The sequence below is a fragment of the Carettochelys insculpta genome, chromosome 12, assembly GCF_033958435.1.
Source record: "Carettochelys insculpta isolate YL-2023 chromosome 12, ASM3395843v1, whole genome shotgun sequence".
In the NCBI taxonomy this organism is placed as follows: Eukaryota; Metazoa; Chordata; order Testudines; family Carettochelyidae; genus Carettochelys; species Carettochelys insculpta.
In genome coordinates this window covers 7468512-7490321 of record NC_134148.1, presented here as the reverse complement: position 1 = coordinate 7490321, position 21810 = coordinate 7468512, and the positions used below count along the sequence as shown (strand labels likewise).

At 44.6% G+C, this 21810-nt stretch overlaps 1 protein-coding gene across 1 annotated transcript in view; it reads left to right on the top strand.

Moving 5' to 3' along the window:
- The window catches only part of PSTPIP1 (proline-serine-threonine phosphatase interacting protein 1), a 127652-nt gene extending 106270 nt beyond the window's left edge, over positions 1 to 21382 (top strand). The window contains exons 10-15 of the mRNA XM_075006796.1: positions 3839 to 3937; positions 5545 to 5641; positions 8204 to 8288; positions 10881 to 10951; positions 15974 to 16074; positions 20383 to 21382. Of these exons, the coding sequence (XP_074862897.1) occupies positions 3839 to 3937; positions 5545 to 5641; positions 8204 to 8288; positions 10881 to 10951; positions 15974 to 16074; positions 20383 to 20514 (585 nt within the window). The 3' untranslated portion in view covers positions 20515 to 21382. The remainder of the gene's footprint in view (positions 1 to 3838; positions 3938 to 5544; positions 5642 to 8203; positions 8289 to 10880; positions 10952 to 15973; positions 16075 to 20382) is intronic.
- The last annotated feature ends 428 nt before the right edge of the window (positions 21383 to 21810 follow it).

The window sequence follows — 21810 nt, the reverse complement described above, 5'->3', positions numbered from 1 at the left end:
CTGTTTTAATGAACTGATACGCTTGTGAGCAAGAAAGTCATTATTATGAACTGCAAATGGTTTCTTTGTATCCATGGTACACCCACATCATGAATACTGCCTATTAATGTGGTTGCCTCATCTGAAAAAGATATATTGGTATTGGAAAAGGTTCAGAAAAGGACAACCAAAATGATGAGGAGTTTGGAATGGGTGCCATATGAAGAAAGATTAAAGAGACTGGGACTTTTCATTTTGGAAGAAAGGAGACTAAGGGGGGATATGATAGACACATATAAAATCATGACCCGTGTGGAAAAAGTAAATAAGGAAAAGTTATTTACTTGTTTCCATAACAAAAGAACGAGAGGTTACCAAAGAAATGAATGGGTACTAGGTCTGAAACTAACAAAAGGAAGTTTTTCTTCATGCAGTGCACGGTCGGCCTGCGGAACTCCTCGCCAGAGGAGGTTGTGAAGACCAAGACTTTAAGAGGGTTCAGAAAAGAACTAGATAAATTCATGGAGATTAGGTCCATCAATGGCTATTAGCCAGGATGGATAGGAATGGTGTCCCTAGTCTCTGTTTGTCAGAGGCTGGATATGGAAGACAGGAGAGGGATCACTTTGATGACTACCTGTTCTGTTCTCTCCCTCTGGGGCATCTGGCATTGGCCTCTGTCGAAAGACAGGACACTGGGCTAGATGGACCTTTAGTCTGACCCAGTGTGGCCATTCTTACGTTCCTATGTGCAGTGCTTAGCAGTAACTGATTCAAAATGGCTTTACTTAGCCATATACTTAAGTACTTCTGAGCTGCTGCTCCATCTGAAATACCCTTCTCTCATCTCTTTCTGGTTCTCCCAGACATGCATCCCACACTTTTCACCATCTGATTTCTCAACACCCCCGCTCATTTGATGTGCCCTTTCATTGTGAGATCTTAAGAGGTCCGGGAATGTACTCACTCAACATTTTATTAACCATTATGGCTGGCTCTGCATGGTGCGGCTCTCCCGGCCGGTCCATGCTAATTCAGGCATAAGGGGCTGGTGACAGAGCGGCTTTTTGCCGGCAGGGACTTGTCCACACGGCCTCCTTATTGCTGGGACACGCCCCCCTACTACCCTGCCGAGACTGAGCTCTCGCATGGATATGCTAATGAGCCATGGGACTATACTAGTGAGCATCCATTTGCAATTTCGAGGCTGCTCATTAGCATAGACCTGCTGGGAGAGCCATGGTGTGGAGACCCAATATATGTTCATTCGTGATAGTATGGACACAAGTAATGACAAAAGAAGAGGGGAGCAGATCGTTAGAAGAGTTTGAGCTTTCCACGCCTTATGGAAAACAGATACACATGTTCTCTTCAGCACTGCTCAGCTTAGGCATGAATTTTGTTTCTGACTTTTCTATAAAAACAGATTTTAAAGAAGTTCATCTGGCCATTTCTCATCCGATAGTCAAACTTAAACGTCTCTCTTCTCCCACCAAAGTAGCAGCTCTGCTAAAGTGTTTCTTCAAGTAGAGGAAGGAAGAAGCAAGTGAACAAAATCTCTGTTCTGCGATGCAAATAGACTTAGAAATAAATGTGGAATCAATGCATGAATCCAACAATTTCTACATACAGTATTTTTCCAAAACTTTCCACTAGAGGATTATCTTATAAAGGCAAAGAACTTGTCCCCTCATCTAGTTACTACAGGATTCTAGGTTCTAAAGCCTTGGAATTATTTGCTATTCAAATCATAGTGCTGGCCCCGTTCTCCTCTCTCCACCCTTTTCTCTTTTTTTTTTTTGTCTGGGAAACACATTGTTAAAAGTCGGTGAAGCTGGTGAGTTTAACCACTGCCCTTTATTAAAGATAGCAGTAACACCTAAAGTCCTATGTGAAATAAGTTACCTAACTTACATCAACATAACTTAGGTTGATTGATAGCAGTCTGCATGAAGCCAGGTTGGTGGGAGATGCTCTCCCATTGACATGGCTTTTGTGCCTCAGAGAGCTGGCATATAACTATCGACAGGAGAGCACCCTCCCATTGATTTAGCTTGTCTTGCCAGACCTGCTAAATCAACACCTCTGCATAGATCGCAGCAGTTCAGGTTTAGCAAGTAGCGTAACTAGGGCCATAGTCCACTCTATAAAGTTTTGCTGATATAGCAATGCAGTTGAAATGCACCGAGTACACTCATTGATGCCACCTAAAAGTGCTTCCATCTGCTTAGCTAGTATCATCTGGGGAGCCAGCACGCATATATCATCAGAACTTCTTCTGAGGGCTTATGCCGCACCTCCACGAGAGAGCTATACCGACATAGCTATGCCAGCAAAGCCTGTGTAGTATTGAGAAGCCCAGAGAAGGGACGTGTTGCCTAAAGAGGTGGTGGATTCTCCATCCCTTGAGGTTTTTAAGTCCCGGCTTGACAAGGTCCTGGCTGGGATGACTTAATGAGGGTTGATCCTGCTTGAAGCAGGGGGCTGGACTAGATGACCTTCTGAGGTCCCTTCCAGCCCTAGAATTCTATGATTCTATGAAAGCCAAACACAGCATGGCTACGTCTACATGTGCACCCAACTTCGAAATAGCTTATTTCGATGTTGCGACATCGAAATAGGCTATTTCGATGAATAACGTCTACACGTCCTCCAGGGCTGGCAACGTCGATGTTCAACTTCGACGTTGCTCAGCCCAACATCGAAATAGGCACAGCGAGGGAACGTCTACACGCCAAAGTAGCACACATCGAAATAAGGGAGCCAGGCACAGCTGCAGACAGGGTCACGGGGCGGACTCAACAGCAAGTCGCTCCCTTAAAGGGCCCCTCCCAGACACACTTTCATTAAACAGTGCAAGATACACAGAGCCAACAACTAGTTGCAGACCCTGTATATGCAGCACGGACCCCCAGCCGCAGCAGCAGCAGCCAGAAGCCCTGGGCTAAGGGCTGCTGCCCACGGTGACCACAGAGCCCCGCAAGGGCTGGAGAGAGAGTATCTCTCAACCCCCCAGCTGATGGCCGCCATGGAGGACCCTGCTATTTCGATGTTGCGGGACGCGGATCGTCTACACGTCCCTACTTCGATGTTGAACGTCGAAGTAGGGCGCTATTCCCATCCCCTCATGGGGTTAGCGACTTCGACGTCTCGCCGCCTAACGTCGATTTCAACTTCGAAATAGCGCCCAACACGTGTAGACGTGACGGGCGCTATTTCGAAGTTACTGCCGCTACTTCGAAGTAGCGTGCACGTGTAGACGCAGCTCATGTGTGATTGTAGAACAGACTAGAGAGGGGTCTTTCAGGCTGGGTGCTTTCTAAAAGAGGTTTGGAGCAAGGCTAGAATGTCCTGTTTGGTTCCTCTTGTGTTCAGGGAAATGACTTTTTAGATTATTTGTAGTAAACATGATTGTATCAAAAGATACCTAATGACATAATCAATTTTTTCTTCCAAGCTTAAAACCTATAAGGCCCTGAATATTTGGCTAGCCACCTGGGTCAAAAGCAGGAGCAATACCTTAGTTTAGTGAAATTTTGTATTGGAGTAACTCCAGTTGGTAAAAGAGACAAACGTTTGAGCTTACCCAGAGCACTTCTTCAGGTTTGGGGAGATACTCATCGTGAATTTAGCGAGGTCAGGCAAAAAGCCCACATCTGCTGTTTGGAATCTAAGTGAGTAAATGTAAAAGTGGATTTATTTTCAAGATCATCTTCTACGGCTGATAGAGAACCCTGACCGAGCGTGACAGGTTTGCAGGCATACAAACATTGCACAGTGTTTGCTTCTAGGTGCTACTGCGTTACATGTAATAAATACAACTTGCTGTGTTATTTGATGTCTCTCCTTTTGGATTTAGGCCTTTCAGCTTCAGGAATGTGATCGTATCACCATCCTCCGGAATTCCCTTTGGGTTCATTGTAACCAGCTGTCCATGCAGTGTGTGAAGGATGATGAGGTACAGGCTTTTCCCCAAGGAATCCCAGTTCTTGTGTATGGCGCCTGATGTGTCCTCTAACACCATTATGCAGGCTCACCATGCCTCACACTCATCATATGCTTCTGGCAATGGTGGTGGTGTCCGTTTTGCCACGCTTGGTTGGGGCAAGAAAGCAAGAGCCAGCTTTGCCTTCCCCGCTGAAGTAAAAGTGAATATTTAGGCTTTCTGTAGCAAATTCGTTTCCAGCAAGCTTCTGTCCCCTTGCTCCCAGCTATGTGGCAGAATCTCAAACCTCCAGGTCAGTGTTGAAGAAGGATTCCTTCTTATTCTTTTCCATGGGGAAAAATTGACTATTTCCATTTTAATACTTCAAATCTTCACATCTGTGTGAACCATCCACTCTCTCCTATTCCCATGCTCCCATGAGTTCTTTGGGTGCAAAATTTTGGGCATGTCCCCTGGAAATGTTTTTACATTATACAATTTCTGAAGAGCATGTGTGTGTGAGAAAAAATGGTAATCCCCCACCCACGTGGAAGCAATCCTGCAGAAGTTTGCACAGACGCAAAGCTGACTTCAGCTGTTGTATGGAGGGACCTGATTCTCTATACAGGGCCTAGGTCTCCTAGCACAGGGCCAAAAATTGTTCAGTGATGCCTCTGAAAATAGCAATCTCGGAAACTGATTAGTAGAGTTAAAGGCCAGAAGGGAGTATGAGATCATCTAGTCTGATCCCTGTCTACCACCGGCTCTGTTCCCCCTGTACTTAGTCAACACAAGTGGCTGAGCTCTAGCATTCCTTCCAGAAGGGCAACCAGCCTTGATCTGGAGACTTCAGGAGCTGGAAATTCTACCACTTCCCTTGGTGATTTGTTCTAAAGCCATGTATCTTCTTTCTTGTTTGTGTGTCAGGCTTTAGCTTCCAGCCCATTGGTTCTTGTTGTGTCTTTTTCCATGGGATTAAAAGAACCCTTTAATACAAGGGTGGTGCCATCCTGAGGGATACACAGAGCCCAGAGCAATCCTCTCCCAGTGCTCCAGGTTCAGGGCAGGGGGCAACCCCCATCTGCTGCAGGCCCCTTCCTCTGACCTGATTCCCCCAGCTTCTGCCCCCTCTTACGCTCTCTCCTGAGCAGCATGGCCCAGTGGATTATGAGACCTGGTCTGGTGGTGGCCACACCCTCCTGGCCTGCTGTGCCTCACTTCTCCATAGTGATGGAAAGCACAGCGCCTTAGGGTGGGGCATTCTGTTTCCTCCCACTGCTGAGTAGCAGTGGGTGAGGAGGACAGCAGGGTGCCACTCATACAACCAGACCCTTTAATACCCCGGGTCCCTCCCATCTATGGTACAGTTGGGGTGGCACCCCCAAAAGCACAGGTTCTGGGGTGGCTGCCCTGATTCATCTTACGGATGGGACAGCTTTGGTACCAGGGTTCGGCAGTTTTTAAATCTTGTAAACCTGGACTCCTCCTTCCTTGTATTCTAAGGTAAAGAATGGCCTAGGTAAACAAATGTGTTTATATACCCAACATGATTCAAGTAGACAGTGTCCCTCCAAGATGGAGAGAAATACTAGCAGGGGATTAAAAACCAGGACTTAAAAGCCTTGTTTTCTGTTCCATAGATGTATGAAGAGGTTCGGGTGAGCCTGGAGAATTGTGATGTAGAATCAGACATGGGTTACTTCATTCAGAGTAAAATGACAGGAAGAGAACCACCAGGTAATTAACCTCAGCACCTCTTTTGGCCTGGTTACCAATGAGCCCACATGACAGAAATGCTACCCTCTCCCACTGTGGCCTTTGGAAATCACTGACATTCCCGTTCCTTATTTTCTCCCCTCTGTCAAATGGGGATAATACTCGGTGAACGCAGAGGGAAAGTAAGCAGCTTAAATAGCTGCTGTTAATAGAAGGCTTTGAATGTGTACATCACTAAATCCTGCCATTGAGAACATTGGGCAGATTTCCTCAGCTGAAGAGAGCCAGAACATAGAAACAGTCCTACAGCTCAGGCCGGCTGACCCGCCAGCATCTACTGCACTCTTGCCATTGATCTCAACAAGAGTTGGGTCAGGACTTTGGTGATGAGACATGGGGTGGAGCCAGGTGAACTGGCAGTAATTGTGCAGTGGAACAATTCTGCACTCTGCCTTGTCCTTAAGCCTCCAGCTCATGAGCAGCTCCCTTTGCAAATGTCAGTCAGGAGTGTGATTTCTGACCAATAAATGGTTATACTGGGGAAATCGCTGGCATGGGGGCAGTTATATCGCTATCCAGTAGAGCCTCGGAGTTAGGAGCATCCTCGTTCTTCTCCCACCCCACCTCTCCTCTTTTCTGCAGCCCCCTCCCCAGCACCACCACTCAAGGGACTAGAGGGAGTCTGGCACCTGCAGCAGGGGTTGTCTCCCCACACTCACCAGCAGCAGTGGGGGCTGGGAAAGCAGCACCAATGAGTGCAGGTGGTGGGGGAAGTCCTGCCTTTCCCCTGAGTGATGTGGCCAGGAGCCTGTGGAGCAGACCTGCATTGCTGCACTTCCCCCTGCCAGTGAAAGTAGGGGAGACCACTGCTGTGGGTGCCAGAACCTCCTCCTCCCCTCTCATCCCCTGGACTACCCACAGGATCCTGTCCATGGCATTTGGGGCGGGGGAGTTAGGTTTCTCCTCCCCTCCCTCCTCATGCATTGTCCCTGGCAGAGCCAAAAACAGAACAACCAAATACAGCACAGTAGAGTGTTTAAAGTAAATGACTGAAAAAAATAAGGAAGGTTTCAAAACTGTATTAAGTCAGTATTGAGTTGTAAACTTTTGGAAGAGCAACCTTAACTTTGTGGCAGAGTCATGAACACTTCAGAGTGACAGATGACCTATAGTACAAGGTGTTGGTAGCTCTGAGGTTCTACTGTAGTATACTCTCTTTCCTGTACAGAAACAAGCTATCGTGGTAGATTTACGCTACTATAACTGTGGCCATGCCAGAACCATTGATATTTATAGCCATGCCAGAACCATTGATATTTATATTATCATAGCACCTGGGGCTCTGGTCATGCACCAGGATTCCATCGTGCCAGGCACGGTACAGATTCCAAGGAGAGTGGTGTACCACTTTAAGTATACTGGTGAAACTGTTGCAACTTTTATGTGAAGGCAAGCCTGGAGTACAATTAAGCTTCCCCTCTCAGTTAGGTCTGACTGGTGTTAGTATCTGTGATAAATCAGCTTCCCAGTTCTCCAGCAGGCAGCAGTCTTCTGGGAAAAACAGGCTAAATGAAGCCTATATTTCTAAAATAAGAAACAGAAAGAAAAGTGTTCAGAACTCCTTAAAACATTATAAAGAAGAGCAACACAGACAGGCGCAGAGGCACATTTCTTTACCTTTACCTGTCAGCAGTTTCTCAGCATGAGTGTGACTTGTCACCCTCAGTTGTGGCTGTTGACTTCTCAGCATTGTTCATGGCAAGTGGCTGGCCTGTGAGCTGTAGTATTTAAAGGGCAAGAGAAAGAGGCAGCCATGTGCATTGTTCTGTATAAGAGAACCAGAGGTAGCCTCAGCACAGAGATGCTGACTTCTCTGGTGAAAAACTAAACATTCTCTCTTCAAACTATTACTCTGAGGTGAGTTGTGGAAGTGAAGTCTTGTGAGGTAACAGTTTACTGGGGTGACAGAGGGACACCTTTCAACATAAGAATTTCTCTTATTGACTTCCCACAGTGAGGCCACACCAGAAATTCGTACAAAAGTAGGTCAACTCCAGCTATGCAATTCTCGTAGCTGGAGTTTCATATCTTAGGCTAGATCTACACTAGGGAAGAAAGTCGATTTCAGATATTCAATTGTAACTAGAATCAATGTATAAGAATCAACCTTCTTCCCTAGTGTAGTCCAGGTCTCTTTAGTCTCATGCCCACGTCACTTATGCTACACGATAGCGTGGCTTACAGGGGTCAACGGCCAAGACCAGAGAGAGTGATTTTGTCATGTCTATACCAGACATGCAAAGTTGAACTCTGAAAGATTGACCGCAGCGCATTGATTTCCCCGTAAATATAGATTCAGCCATAGGCTGAATTTCTTTTCTAATGTAGACCAGCCCTAAGTGAGCTCTAGGGCTGCACCTATGTATTAAAGTAGAGGATGGTTACATGGCAAAATTCCACTAACCTCTCCTGCCAGAGAAGACTCTAACCACCATGATATGGAAGTAAATTAGTTGCTGGTACGGGGTGAAATGGATCCATTCTGCCTATTTACATATTTTTGCTTACATTATCCCATCACAGTTCCAATAGGATATGAGAATTATTATGCCAGAGAATCTCCTAGATGTAGCAACAGCCCAACCCAGTCTTGTGGAATGATGAAAAGGTGAGTATTAAAATTTGTTTATTTGTAGCAATGCTTTTCTGTGTCAAAGGTGACGTCTGCTTTGTCACCTGTGTGTGTGTAATCAGGGTCTTGAAAGTTATGTCCTCCTTGATTGTGGTGAAAGGCAGATGTGATATGTATTGATATCATACAGATAGACCAATAAATAATTTAGCAGAATTAAAAGTAGGACAAGATTAGCTAGTCACAGTGTTATAAGTGAGAAGCGGGAGGGACAACTTTAAAAGACACTGAAGTGGAGCACAGTATTGTGCTTTGTGAGAGGGTCATGGCATAGAGCAACAAAGATGACTTCTGTGGTGGACAGGGGGACAGAGTTGCCTTTTCTAGTAACACCAACTGTGGTAAACCATAGTGCACTATACGAGGCAGAGGATTAGCAAATAACTTTAAGCCTACTGTGTGCTTAAAAGTTTTAGTGGTGTAGTCTTGTTATTTAGGGTTTGGACTTGTGCAGGAATGTTTATAGTAATGAAAGTAATGTGGACCCAGTTGTAATGGCAGAAGAGTGCTTATACCAGTTACACCACCATTGTTGAGTATCACAGCCTGCCCATTGTCTTGTAAGAGGCATATGATGCTGATGAATTTTGGCAGACAGCCAAATTGTTGCAGGATCTTCCAGAGGGCCTGGCAGTTGATGGAGTCAAACGCTTTAGTCAAATTGAAGAATGCCATATTCAGAGGCTGACGTTGCTCCCAACACTTCTCTTGCATCAGGCAGGCAGGAAAGATCATGTCAGTCATTCCTCGTCCTCGTCAGAAGCCGCTTTGTGACATAACTGAAACAATTGACCTAAGAACTGAAGTGATAGCACCGATGCTATTTAGTATCTTCCTGGCAGCCATGCCCCAGGTTATTGGAGATGACCTTCCAAGTGGAGGTGAAGGAACCTACAGGATGGAGGGTAGCCTCTTCAGTTTGGGCCGCTTCAGATCCAAGACCAAGACCACAACAATATCAGTGCTAGAACTCCAATACGCTGATGATGCCAAGGTCAATGCTACCTCGTAAGATGGTCTCCAAACAATTGTTGACATTTTTGCCACAGCCTACTGCAGGTTGGGGCTGAATCTCAATACATGAAAGACCAAAGTTCTTTCACCCAATACTCGTCATACCGTTACCTGAACCAATCATCACGGCGGATGACCAAGTGCTGGAAAAAGTCAACAGCTCCCCTATCTGGGAAGCTGTCTGTCCAATAACAATGACATTGACAATTAAATCTACCACCAAATTTCCAGTGCCATTGTGGCTTATGGAGGTTTCTGAGGGTGAGTCTTTGATGGCCATGACATCAAGACACATACCAAGATAGATGTCTACAGTGGAGTGCTCATCCCAACATTGCTATGTGGAGCTGAAGCTTGGACTCTCTATAGCCATCATGTAAAAGATCTGGGAAAATTCCACCAAAGTTACCTGAGGAGGATATTGGGCATCACATGGCAGGACAGATGGACCAACATTAGTGTCCTTGCAGAGGCTGATTCTTGTAGCACTAAGGCAACAATTGCCCATAGGCAGCTACAATAGTCTGGTTACATGATCAGGATCCCTGATGACACGTTTGGTTAAACAGTTTCTCTACACTCAGCTGAGAACTTGGGTGAGGTTTCATAGTGGGCAATGGAAGTGTTCCACTGAAGTCCTTAAGAACACGTTGGTAAAGTGTGACACCGATGCTGACACCTGGAGGGACAAGTGGAGAATCAGGTAACCTGGAGGACCACTGTCAAGAACAGTGTCCAGCACTTCAAGATGAAGTATTGTCTCTGTGATGAAGACCAGAGTGTCCGATGTAAGGAGTTTGCCCAGGCCTTCATTGGTGTCAGTCCCAATGGAGGCAGAGATCACAAGGGTAGCTACTGCCAGAGAGTGTTCCTTGCCAGAACTGGCCTAGTTTGTCACCTTCACACTCAGCAGTTATAGGTGTCCAAGGGGAAGTTTTACTTGACATAAGGGATCCCAAAGACAGTGTGAGAGCTTCTACCAATATAATTTAGGCTGGTTGTGGAAACATCCAGGGAGAAAAATATAAATAGTTTGGCTATATTTTAAAATAGTTGCTTTTAGACAAGAGTAATATATTCTTAAACATTTCCACAGCCACCATTTTGTACATTAAAATGCATTATTCACGAGCAGAAAAGGTGTGAGTGGGAGAGTCATCCCTTGCAATTGACCAGTCAACAGATTCATCATGTTGTCGTGATGGGATAATTTAAACTTTCCTTCCTGTGTCTCTTTGGCTTTTTATCTGTCTGTAAAATAAAACTATAACAAAATAATGCATTTATAATGTAAGAACATGGTTTATTTTGTGTACAGTTTAGTGACTGGCAAACTTGAAAAGACTTGCTAGTTCACCAGGGTTTTTTTTAAATGAAAGTAAGTGTATATGTTGCTCTTGTGCAAAACAGAAATGAATTGCCAGCGAAAACACTTGGCCACAAGAATTGGTGACAAAAGCAAGGAAAATTATACAGTAGGGGACTAGAACTCAGGAATTTTGAGGAACTAATCTTGTACAGTCCATCGCTGTCCTTTTTTTTTTTCCCCTACAGATTCTCTGGATTGTTACATGGAAATAGCAAAACCTCCAGCGAACGCATCATTCCCACAGCCCCTCCCATTGGTATGTTTTTACTCAACATAAATCAAAAGATGTATTTGGTCCTCTTAATCATTTTCCTCCATGCTGCACAGAAAGTAAACTGTATAATAAAATATTAACACATTAGTTATTAGATCATAATCTAGACACTAGCACCCAGCACAGCACAGACATGTGGCAAGCAACTTTCCTCACCAGAGAGGCTAACGTGCTGTTTGTAAACCTTCCTCTGGATGTGTGAAGGTTAAATTCTAAGTTCTCGAAGTCCAGAAACACGGTATTTTCTCATCTTATGTAGAGCCTGGGGAATGCTTCTCAAGCCTTCCATTGGCCCATTCTGCTGTCCCTGTGAACAAGGGTATCCTCAGTTGTTTTGTTGCATTACCAAATCACACATCATTAGAGGGCACCAAAGCACAATATTTTGACAGCGCAGGAAATGGCTGATCGTAACATTTTTATTGGGTTGAACAAGCCAAGAGGTTAAATCTGATTTCCCCCTCATGAAAAAAGCATTGGTGGAATCAGTTTCCTTCACAACATCTGCTTGGATAGGAACTGAAGGCATTTGGTGCCTCCCAGGATTGGGTCCTGCAGGTATATATGGTGCTGTATGAACACTTAATGCCTGCCTGATCTGTTCTCAGCTGTTTGTGCATCTGCATTACATTAACTTCTCCTTTTTGCCAATTTAGATCATGCTATTTATCAAGGCCACTATTGGATAATGAATTATTTGCATAATTGGTCCCAGGATTGTAAATTCTGATGGCACCAAGTGTGGATTGTGACTTTGTTGAAGGATCAGAGCAGGGTCATTGTAAAATGAGATGCTTCTTTTTACACTCTTGGGACCAAATGCTATGAACAGATCTGTAGGAACCCCATAGTCACATCCAGTGACAGGAAGTGTCTCTTTTGGTGAGCTGAGGCCAAGTCCTGCAGCCAGCAGGTGTTTTAGCATGGACTTCTGTGACAGCAGAAGCATGCCCCTCAGCTTCAGGTATGCACGGCAATGTAATGAGGATTTCACACCTACCTTCTTCTTACAGTTTGCCCAGGTGTGCCTGAGATTCTTTGGGTGAGAGTCTTCACTCTAAAAAAGCATGAGTTCTTAGCACACGTTTGTGATCACGTGGTAATTAATGTAAGGTAAAATCCTACCTTACGGCGATTTGTAGATTTCACACTAGTTAGTTGTCTGAGGGTCGATCTACTCTACTGCAGTAAAGTCAGCCTAATATGTGCAACTCCAACCATGTAAGTAATATAGCTGGAACTGATGTACAACTGATGTAGGTTAATTTACTTTTTGTGTCGGGGTAGAGTGTGATATACAGCCAATTTGGCACATCCACTAGGCCCTCTAACTCAACCACAACAAAAAGCAGTCAAGTAGCACTTTAAAAACTAGGAAAATAGTTTATTAGGTGAGCTTTCATGGGACAGACCCACTTCTTCAGACCATAGCCGTACCAGAACAGACTCAGTATTTAAGGCACAGAGAACCAAAAACAGTAATCACGGAGGACAAATCAGAAAAAAATGATCAAGGTGAGAAAATCAGAGAATGGAGGGGTCGGAGCGGGGGGTCAAGAATTAGATTAAGCCAAGTATGCAGACGAGCCCCTACAGTGACTCAGAAAGTTCCCATCCTGGTTTAAACCACGTGTTAATGTGGCGAATTTGAATATAGTTTTTTTTCAGTAACACACATACCTTTAGGTCATTAATAGAATGCGCCATTCCATTAAAATGTTGACTAACTGGTTTGTGGATCTGGAGTGTTTTAATGTCTGTTTTGTGCCCATTAACCCTTTGTCTAAGGGAGTTAGAAGTCTGTCCAATATACAAAGCATCTGGGCATTGTTGGCACATGATGGCATATATGATGTTAGTAGAGGAGCATGAGAAAGTGCCCATGATTCTGTGAGTAACCTGGTTGGGTCCAGTGGTGGTATTTCCAGAGAAGATATGTGGACAAAGTTGGCAGCGGGCTTGTTACAAGGAAAGGTTCCAGTACTGGTATTCCTGGGGTATAGGCTGGGGCTGTTTGTGAGGATCCTCATAAGGTTGGGAGGTTGTCTGTAGGAGAGAACAGGCATGTCACCCAGGGCCTTCTGGAGTGTGGCATCCTGATTAAGGATAGGTTGTAGGTCTTTAATAATTCATTGCAGTGGTTTGAGTTGGGAGTTGTAGGTGATGAGTAGTGGTGTTCTGTCCTTGGCTTTTTTGGGCCGATCTTGGAGTAGCTGGTCTCTGGGTATTCGTCTGGCCCTGTCCATTTGTTTTTTTACTTCTCCTGGTGGGTAATTCAGGTTAATGAATATTTGGTAAAGATCCTGTAGTTTTTGGTCTCTGTCAGTTGGATCAGCACAAATGTGATTGTATCTAAGAGCTTGACTGTAAACAGTTATTTGTTATCTATCTAGTTATCTGGATCTAGTTATGTGTGCAGGATGGATGCTAGAAGCATGTAGGTAAGTATAGTGATCAGTAGGTTTTCTGTACAGTGTGGTACTGATCAGGCCATCCTTGATTAGTACTGTAGTGTCCAGGAAATGTATCTCTTGCATATTGTAATCGAGGCATAAGTTGATGGTGGGGTGTAGATTGTTAAAGTCTCTGCAGAATTCTTCTAGAGTCTCTGTACCATGGGTCCAAATCATAAAGATGTCATAAATGTATCTTAAGTAGAGGAGGGGTAATAGGGGACGAGAGCTGAGGAATCATTGTTCCAGGTCAGCCATAAATATATTAGCATATTGTGGGGCCATGCAGGTGCCCATAGCAGTTCCACTAATCTGGAGGTATAAATTGTCCCCAAATCGGAAATAATTGTGTGTGAGAACAAAGTTACAGAGGTCAGACACCAGATTGGCTGTGGTGGCATCAGGGATGGTATTCCTGATTGCTTGTAATCTGTCTTTATGTGGAATATTAGTGTACAGAGCCTCTACATCCATTGGGGCAAGGATGGCATTATCAGGAACTTTTCCGATGTTTTGTAATTTCCTCAGGAAGTCGGTAGTATCTCGGATATAGCTGGGAGTGTTGGTGACATAGGGTTTGAGGAGGGAATCCATGTAACTGGCTAGTCCGATGGTAAGGGTGCCAATACCTGAAATGATAGGGCGTCCAGGGTTTCCAGGTTTGTGAATTTTGGGGAAGGAATAGAATAATCCAGGCTGCAGCTCAGATGGTGTGTCTGAGTGAACTCAACCACCAGTGCACTGATCTAATGCAGATGTAGCCAGAGATGAAAACTCTGGGGCAGTATCGTGTTTATCTTAACTTACCAACGTGTGTGAAAATTACAGACTGCCTTGTGCTCTCTAGGGTTTTACTTGAAGTTAGTTAACTCGAGGTGAGAACACAGCTTTGGTCCTAATAAAGACCATGCCTTCGGAGGTTTGTGCCTATCACCGTTAACTACCTACATTCACCTACTTCCCTTTCCACTACATTGTTCTTTCAGTCATCTGAAGAATCCAAGCCAAATTTTGTTTTTCTGTCATACCAGTCAAGGAGCTCGTGCATCACTCTTTGGAATGATATCAGGATTTACTGCCGAAAGGCTTACAGAGATCTTGTCTTCTCAGCCCTCTGCAAGGGCTCTCTGCTCACATGAATGCACTGGGAATTTGCATGGGAAATTCCCTCATGCTTCAGCAGGAAGATAGATGAGGCAGGCAGAGCATTGTGGCGGAATGTAAAGTATGTAAAGTAAAGTATGTCAGGAATAAGTGCCTTTTATATTCCAAATTCTGGCACAGTGCAAACACCTAAAATCATAGTGTTTGTATGGTTTGATTTTTAACTTAACAACAAAGTGACATTTATCTGTGTTTACAACACTGCATTTTTTTCCCTTAATGCCCATTAATTATGATGAAGCAAGGGAATTCGCTTCAATGTGAGCAGAATTAGGTCAGTGATAAATGCTATTGAAAGAGTGGCTTGATGGTGATTTTGAACTGATGGCAAAATTCTCAATGGCCACAGGGATGCAGGCTCAAGCTCTTCTTGAAGAATCCTTAGGTTGTATGTACGCTTCCAAATCATACAGGTATAGCTACCGCATACTGGTATAGCCATGGCAGATAATCTAGTGCAAGCACTTGTGTAGACGCAGCTAAAGCAATGCAATTATCTCCAAACATGGAGGGCAACTGGGTTGCCAAAACAGTGTGGATATGGCCTAATTATCGGTATGTCACTGACCATTTATATTCTTGCAATAACACTGAATGACTGTTGTCCTCGCCTTAGTTATGACAGGGTGGATTAAATACATCAACAAGTCAGAAAGGTCAAGGCAGTAATACACTGCCACCATGGCACCATCTAAATTACTACTGGGGGTATGGCTACACTATTGGGAAGATCAACCCGGTCAGGGTCAATCTGCCAGGGTTTGATTTTGTGCACCTTGTGGAGATGCATGCAATCGAACTATCTGGAGCCAGCAGTCGACCCCTGTACGCCTCGAAATTGCAAGGAGTATGGGAGGTCGAAGGGAGAAACTCACCCATCGACTTCCCTCTGTGTAGACAGCCAGATAAGTCGATTGCAGATAAATCAATTCTAGCAACACAATTGCCGTAGCTAGAATTGTCTATCCGCAATCGACTTAAATCCCTAGTGGTAGATCAAGTCTAAGTCTCACCAACCTTTTCTTTCATTGAATTGATATAATGCTTTATTGATACAGATTTTATTTTTCTCCTTAGAAAAGTCACAGATCCCCCCACAAACCAGCCTTATTTTGTATTTTTCCTCAGACCATTTGGGACAATATTGTATCAGGGAAAACCATTACCCTGCAGTCATACTGTGCACCAAGTGAAAGCGAGTTTCTGGCTTATTGTGTTGTTGGCACAGTTGTGCTCAGCTTTACCTAGAGTCCATGACAGTTTCACTAGGCACGCACACATCCCAGTGCCTGGTGAGAAGAATAGACCCCCTTGTGTTTGTGAACTCTTGCAAATGATTCCTTTCATTCATATGCAGCTGAACCTTTTGTTCTTCCTGTTTTTCTAGATGAGAAAGTGGATGGAGTGTACGCGTCCATTAATGTGGGTGAACAAGCAGTGACTGCACCATCACAGGACTACAGAGTGCTCTACGACTATACCGCCCAGGTAGTCAAAAGGAGTGAAAAAATGAATGCGTTGCAAGGCACTAGGCTTAAAATAGTTCCTTTGACTCAAAGAGCCCATTAATTCTCAAGACCCCCGGGGGGGTTAGGCATTATCTTCATTTTACAGATAGGAAAATGGACTGAACAGAGTTTCTTAGCCAAGGTTACCTAACACATCAGTGGTAGGCAGGAGTTGTGACCCCTAGGGCTCTGTTCTGGCCACTAGACCATCCTGCCCCCAGCGTAACACTGCAGAGTATATCAGCTCATTCAAGTCGTTGTACATTGTTTCCTCAAGAAGGGTGCCAAACCATCCAACCATTGTCTCTTTAAGGATGGAACAGATTCATTGAGCACAGAACCATTGTACTTTCCGAATGAGGGTTACTAACCCACTGCCTTTACAGGACAATGTATAAAAATCACCCCAATAAAAATGCAAGAAATTATTTAAGACCCAGATCCAGGATTACGATTTGGGAGTGCAAACTCCTGCTCTAGTGAGCCAATAGGTCTCTACAGGAGGTGCACACTAGCCAGTCTTGATGTAGGATTGGAATCCAGAACATTTGCATAACAATTCAGGACAGGAAATGATGAATAATACTATACCCAGTTACAAATGAGGTGGCCGTTTGGAGAGCAGGATGTGTGTTCTCCAAATGGCAGTATATTAGGACTAATCCCGTTATTGTTTTTGCTGGAGAGGACAACAGGATCTGTACTGACAAAATGGTCAGAACCCTGTTTCATAACTCATCCGAAAACTGCACCCCACATAGCTTAGTGCCAAGAGACACTGAATCTGGAGCAGGTCAGCAGGGAAGGGCACCAACACTTTGTACAGCCCCTGGGTTTTCCTGTGGGATCACTCTTTCAAGTAATGGCTCATTCTGACCCTATTTTACTTGTGAAAGTTAATGGCCCACAGCCCAGGGGAGTATGGTTGCAGCTCATGATGTTGTTAAATCTTGCCTGGCTTTCATTTGGCCTGAAAGCAGAAGAGAGAATATTTGACAGACTATCTAAAGGCTGTTCTCCATTTGACCCCACCCTCATCCTATCCCAAGATCAGATTAATGTCCTGTGTCTGTTCCACAGGAACAGACTTCCAACACTGTCCCCATTGCAGAAAAGGGTGTTCGAATAAGTCATACTGATTTCCTGTTCATATCTCTTGCCAAATACGTACTCCCAGCCTGTCTTCTGCATTTGCCTCAGTTTAGTTCCAGTTTTGTATGGAATTTGTAGTACAAATAGTTGTATCCATGCTTTCATCTAAACAACCCTTCCGAGGCACTTTATAAATGGAGCTGCTACCTGAGATCTGGCTTTGCTGTGCTGCTCCAGTTCATGTATGCTGGAAACACTGTGAGCTTGTAGTATTCCATCTCCATTAAACAGATCCAAGAGAAGATAAAACAAGCACATTAGTGAGAAAGCTCCTGTTACAACACCCACCGCAGTCCTGTGGAGTCAGATGACCTTGCCCTCCTTTGCATTTTCCTCCATGTTAATTGCTGTTAACAATGTTAATCGTCCTGTTAATTGCTCCTGCCAAGGGCCAGTCCCAGCACAGGCCCTTTGGGCAAGTAGCGAGGAGTTTGGGTTGACGTGCTCACTGAATTTGGAGACACTGTAAACTAGGGCACTTCAGACCTAATTAAGTTCAATATCATGAGTAACGTCACAATGCAGAACAGCCGACTTGTTAAAGTAAGAGTTTACCAACCGCCCACACCTTTGCCTTTGTAGATTTCAGGCTGCTTTACAAAGGAGGTAGACAGCCTCCCCTCTCTGTGGATTAGAATGCCAAAGCCGCCCAAGAGCCCTTAGCGGTATGACTGCCTTTAATGCTCTTACGTATGAAACATAGAAGTATTGGAGTCATCCTACTTGCCAGGATGATCTAGTGGTCTCTGCCAGTGATCTGATTTCCCAAGTATGGGGCAAGGAGCCCCACGGTAAACAGATGTGGGATAATCTGCCCCCAAGATATCATCCTAATTTCTGTTAGTAAGGGATTGGTTACATGAGGCTTTACCCCTCTCTTCCAATACTCTTAGCAGGAAATATGGATAGATACTCTTGCTATCCATGTACGTGGCCAAGCTTACTTTGAATTTTGCTCATTCTTGGCTTAGTAACATCCTCAGGCAAAGAGTTCCACAGTCAGATTATGGGTTGTTTGGAAAAAATACTTCCCATTATTAGTTTTGAACATCCTTCAGCTCCACTGAAAGCCCTCTTGTCCTTGTGTTACAAGACCTGCGCTGAAAACAAGACCCTTCAGGAGCCTCTTTCTCAGAGGTGACCATTAGCCAGATTCTATCTTGGCGTAGTCAGTCAGCAGATGGTGGGCCAAATCCAGACCACAAGACACTTTTGAACAGACCCCAAAACCTGTTTATTTATCATCGTCATTGTTTTATCTGGAGTCTGCAGCTTAACTATCCCTTAACCAAGAAATTTGGACTTTGTCCAAAAATAATTGCCCATCCCTGCTCTAACTCCAGCCAAACAGAGTTGGGTTATGGCAGTGCAGCTGATGGGAATTTCCTGTGCAGCACAGGGTGTTCAGCTGCTTTTTAAATACAAATATTTTTTCTACTCTCTCTTTCGTTTGTTGGAGACAGATTTGCTTTTCAGCCTGTTCAGGCTCATTTTAGTGTAATTCAGCATGCAGAGCATTTTGTCTTGAGGGAATCGTTAAAGTCCTTTAACAAAGCTGGACAGTTCCTAACCTGGGTGTAGACTTTTGCATGCTTAAGGACTGTATTCCAATTTTGGAGGCCTGAGATGTCACTGTTTCTATTTCCCTGCTCTTTGGCTACTGAATTGATGCCCCATCTCACATAAATTAGGCCAGCATCCCTTATTGGGCTGATTGACTGTCTTGCAGTCAGTTTCCTGGTGCCAGGAAGGGAGGGAGAAGGAATAGCAGGTGTCCTGAATAATCACACCTGCAAGTAGGTGACCTGAGATCAATTGTCCTGATGAGAAATCTATCCCAGACTGAGATTATTGGAAGTGAGTGGCAACTAGTGGGATGGACATCAATGGAGCACGAGCTGGGATGAGGGGAAAATGTAACAATGACCCAATGACCCCGCATATGACTTGTTCCCACTCCCAGCCTGGGGCCCCGTGCTCTCCCCATGGTGTCTTAACTGGCTCGGGAGGAGGGAGTTTTTACCAAGCATGCTCCCAAGCAGTTGCTGACCTAGGTCTTTGCCTGGTGCAGCCCAGGCATACCCAGAAGAGGAAAGGCTCTCGCCCCCATCCCTTACAGCTCTGCCCTGACCCCTGGGCATTTTAGGGAGGGGCATGTGACCATTTATGCCCCCACACGTGTCACCCCCCTGCAGGAAGACATTGCATTTAGGGCATGGATACACTTCAGAATTACATGCATGCTGCTGCGACACTATAGTGCTGTAGTTAGGGTGCTGCTGCGGTGATGGGCGAGTCCGTCACGTCTTTCACTGCAAATAAAGCACTACCTGCCCATGAAGTTAATCCACCATTGTGAGCGGCATTAGCTGCGACTCAGGAGAAACTCGCCTGTCACCATAGCACTGTCTACACTGTTAGGTCAGTATAACGATGTTGCTTAGGGCTGTGGATTTTTCTCACCCGCAAGAGACATAATTATACCAGCGTAAGGCTTGGTGTATGCTAGGCAGATAAGTTGATTGCCTATAAGCAATTCTAGCTACAGCAGCTGCACAGCTGGAATCCACTTGTCTGCAATCGACTTACCTGGCTGTCCACCCTGAAGAAAGTTGACAGGAGAGTTTCTCCCAGTGACCTCCCGGTGACTCCAATAGTGAGGAGCACAGGAGTTGACTGCCGACCCCAGACAGTTTGATTTCACATGTCTCTACCAGATGTGCAAAATCAAAACTCGTAAGATCAACCCTGCCTGGGTTGATCTTCTCAGCAGAATAGTCATAGCCTAAGTTTATAGTGCAGACCTTACCTTCATCCCTTCTGGCAAAGGATGTTCCGATGATACAAGATCACATCTGTGCTGGGAGTGAATGCAGGATGGGTACAACTCTGTTCCATTCTGGAGATCTTCAGGAGATGGGAAGAAATTTGATACCCTCCCAGTTTGACGAGCTCAGTAAAAAATGGAGCCATATGCTGAGTGCAAGTTTGATAGTTCAGATTCATCATTCTTGGGGCATACATAATAAGAATAAGCTTTAGCACCAGGAGAGCTAGGGAAAGACCACCACCCAGAAGAATCTTTGTACTGACACTAACCAGATTTTCACTTCCTCTGTTGGGTCTTTCCCTTTAGAACGCTGATGAACTGGACATCGGCGCTGGAGACATCGTAACAGTCATTGCAGAAGGCGATGATGGCTGGTGGACAGCAGAAAGAAATGGTCAACGAGGATTTGTGCCAGGGTCTTACCTCGAAAAGCTTTGATGAAAAGATACATCTGCTTCAAGACCTTAAATATACCATATTCTTTAAAGTGGCACATGTGGGCATCCAGAGCTCAGCAAGGGGCGCTCAGATCATTGCCTTCTAAGATTATTGCTGGGGGCTAACAAATTGTCGGTGCCTTTTTCTTTAGGCCTTTCTCTCCACTCTGGACTTTTTCCAGTGAGACTGTGGTCGTTTTCTTCTTAGGAAAGCTTTTTCTCTTCGACTGTTCTAGCAACGTTGCATCGAACATAGTCCATCAGCACCTCAAAGTTATGACCAGTATGGAAAAACACAGACCCAAATTTCTCAGCACTGAAAAAAAAAAAAAAAAAAAAAGAATGAGAAATGTCCCTCTGTAATGCTGTATCACCTCCTGACAGGGCTTTGAGACACCCTTGTGGTAACAATCATATTCTCTACCTGTTAATGAACGCTCTATTTGCATAGGAAGCGTAGGCATCTTTGACAGCTATGTGGCATATTGGGATGGTGGTGTATGTATACTGTGCTCAGGACGAACACATGTTGTGTCTCAGCTATAGGACATGGGACAGAAGTTCATGCAGTTCCCTGACTATGCTATTTTGTCATCAGACAGAAACTAGGGCAAATCATAAAGACAAACTACTGCTTCAAAGGCTTGTGAGAGGCACTGAGCTAAAAAAAGAAAATGTAAGGTCTCCCATCCCACCCCAACTCCTCTTGCTGTTAAACCCCCCAGTCCCCTATTGTTTTATGGAACCCAAAGGCAAAGAGATGAGAATATATCATGTTGACATATCAAACTTTGTTGACCACTGGCTTTCTTGATGGATTGTGTCATATCCTTACTATGATTTGTCATGTTTTAAAATAAAGACTTTCACTGGCACTGCATTCTCCAGACTTGCTATTGTGAACTCATTAGGAAGTTGTCAATCGTTTGGTAGACTTCCATGTAATTGGCCTATGTTACCTGATTTAAGCGCCACCTATCCCATCTCCTAATCTACATGATCTTCTCCTTACCTATGGCCCTCCTTTGTGGTTTTTTCAGACCACTATAGCCCTCCCACAGCCTCTGCTTCGTAGACCACTGTCACAGGTCTGTTGTCCCTTTTCCGTTCCTCACGTTAATCTCTCACTTTCTGCACATTCTAATAAGCAAATCTGTTTATTCTGTACTCTGTAGATCAATTTCTTCACAGCAGTCCCAGCCTATTTAGAAATACTGCCAAAATCTAGTGTTTCCTCAGTAGACCCACCACAGGAGATCTTCCTTGAGCATTTAGTGCCACAGCACAAACCTCCAAA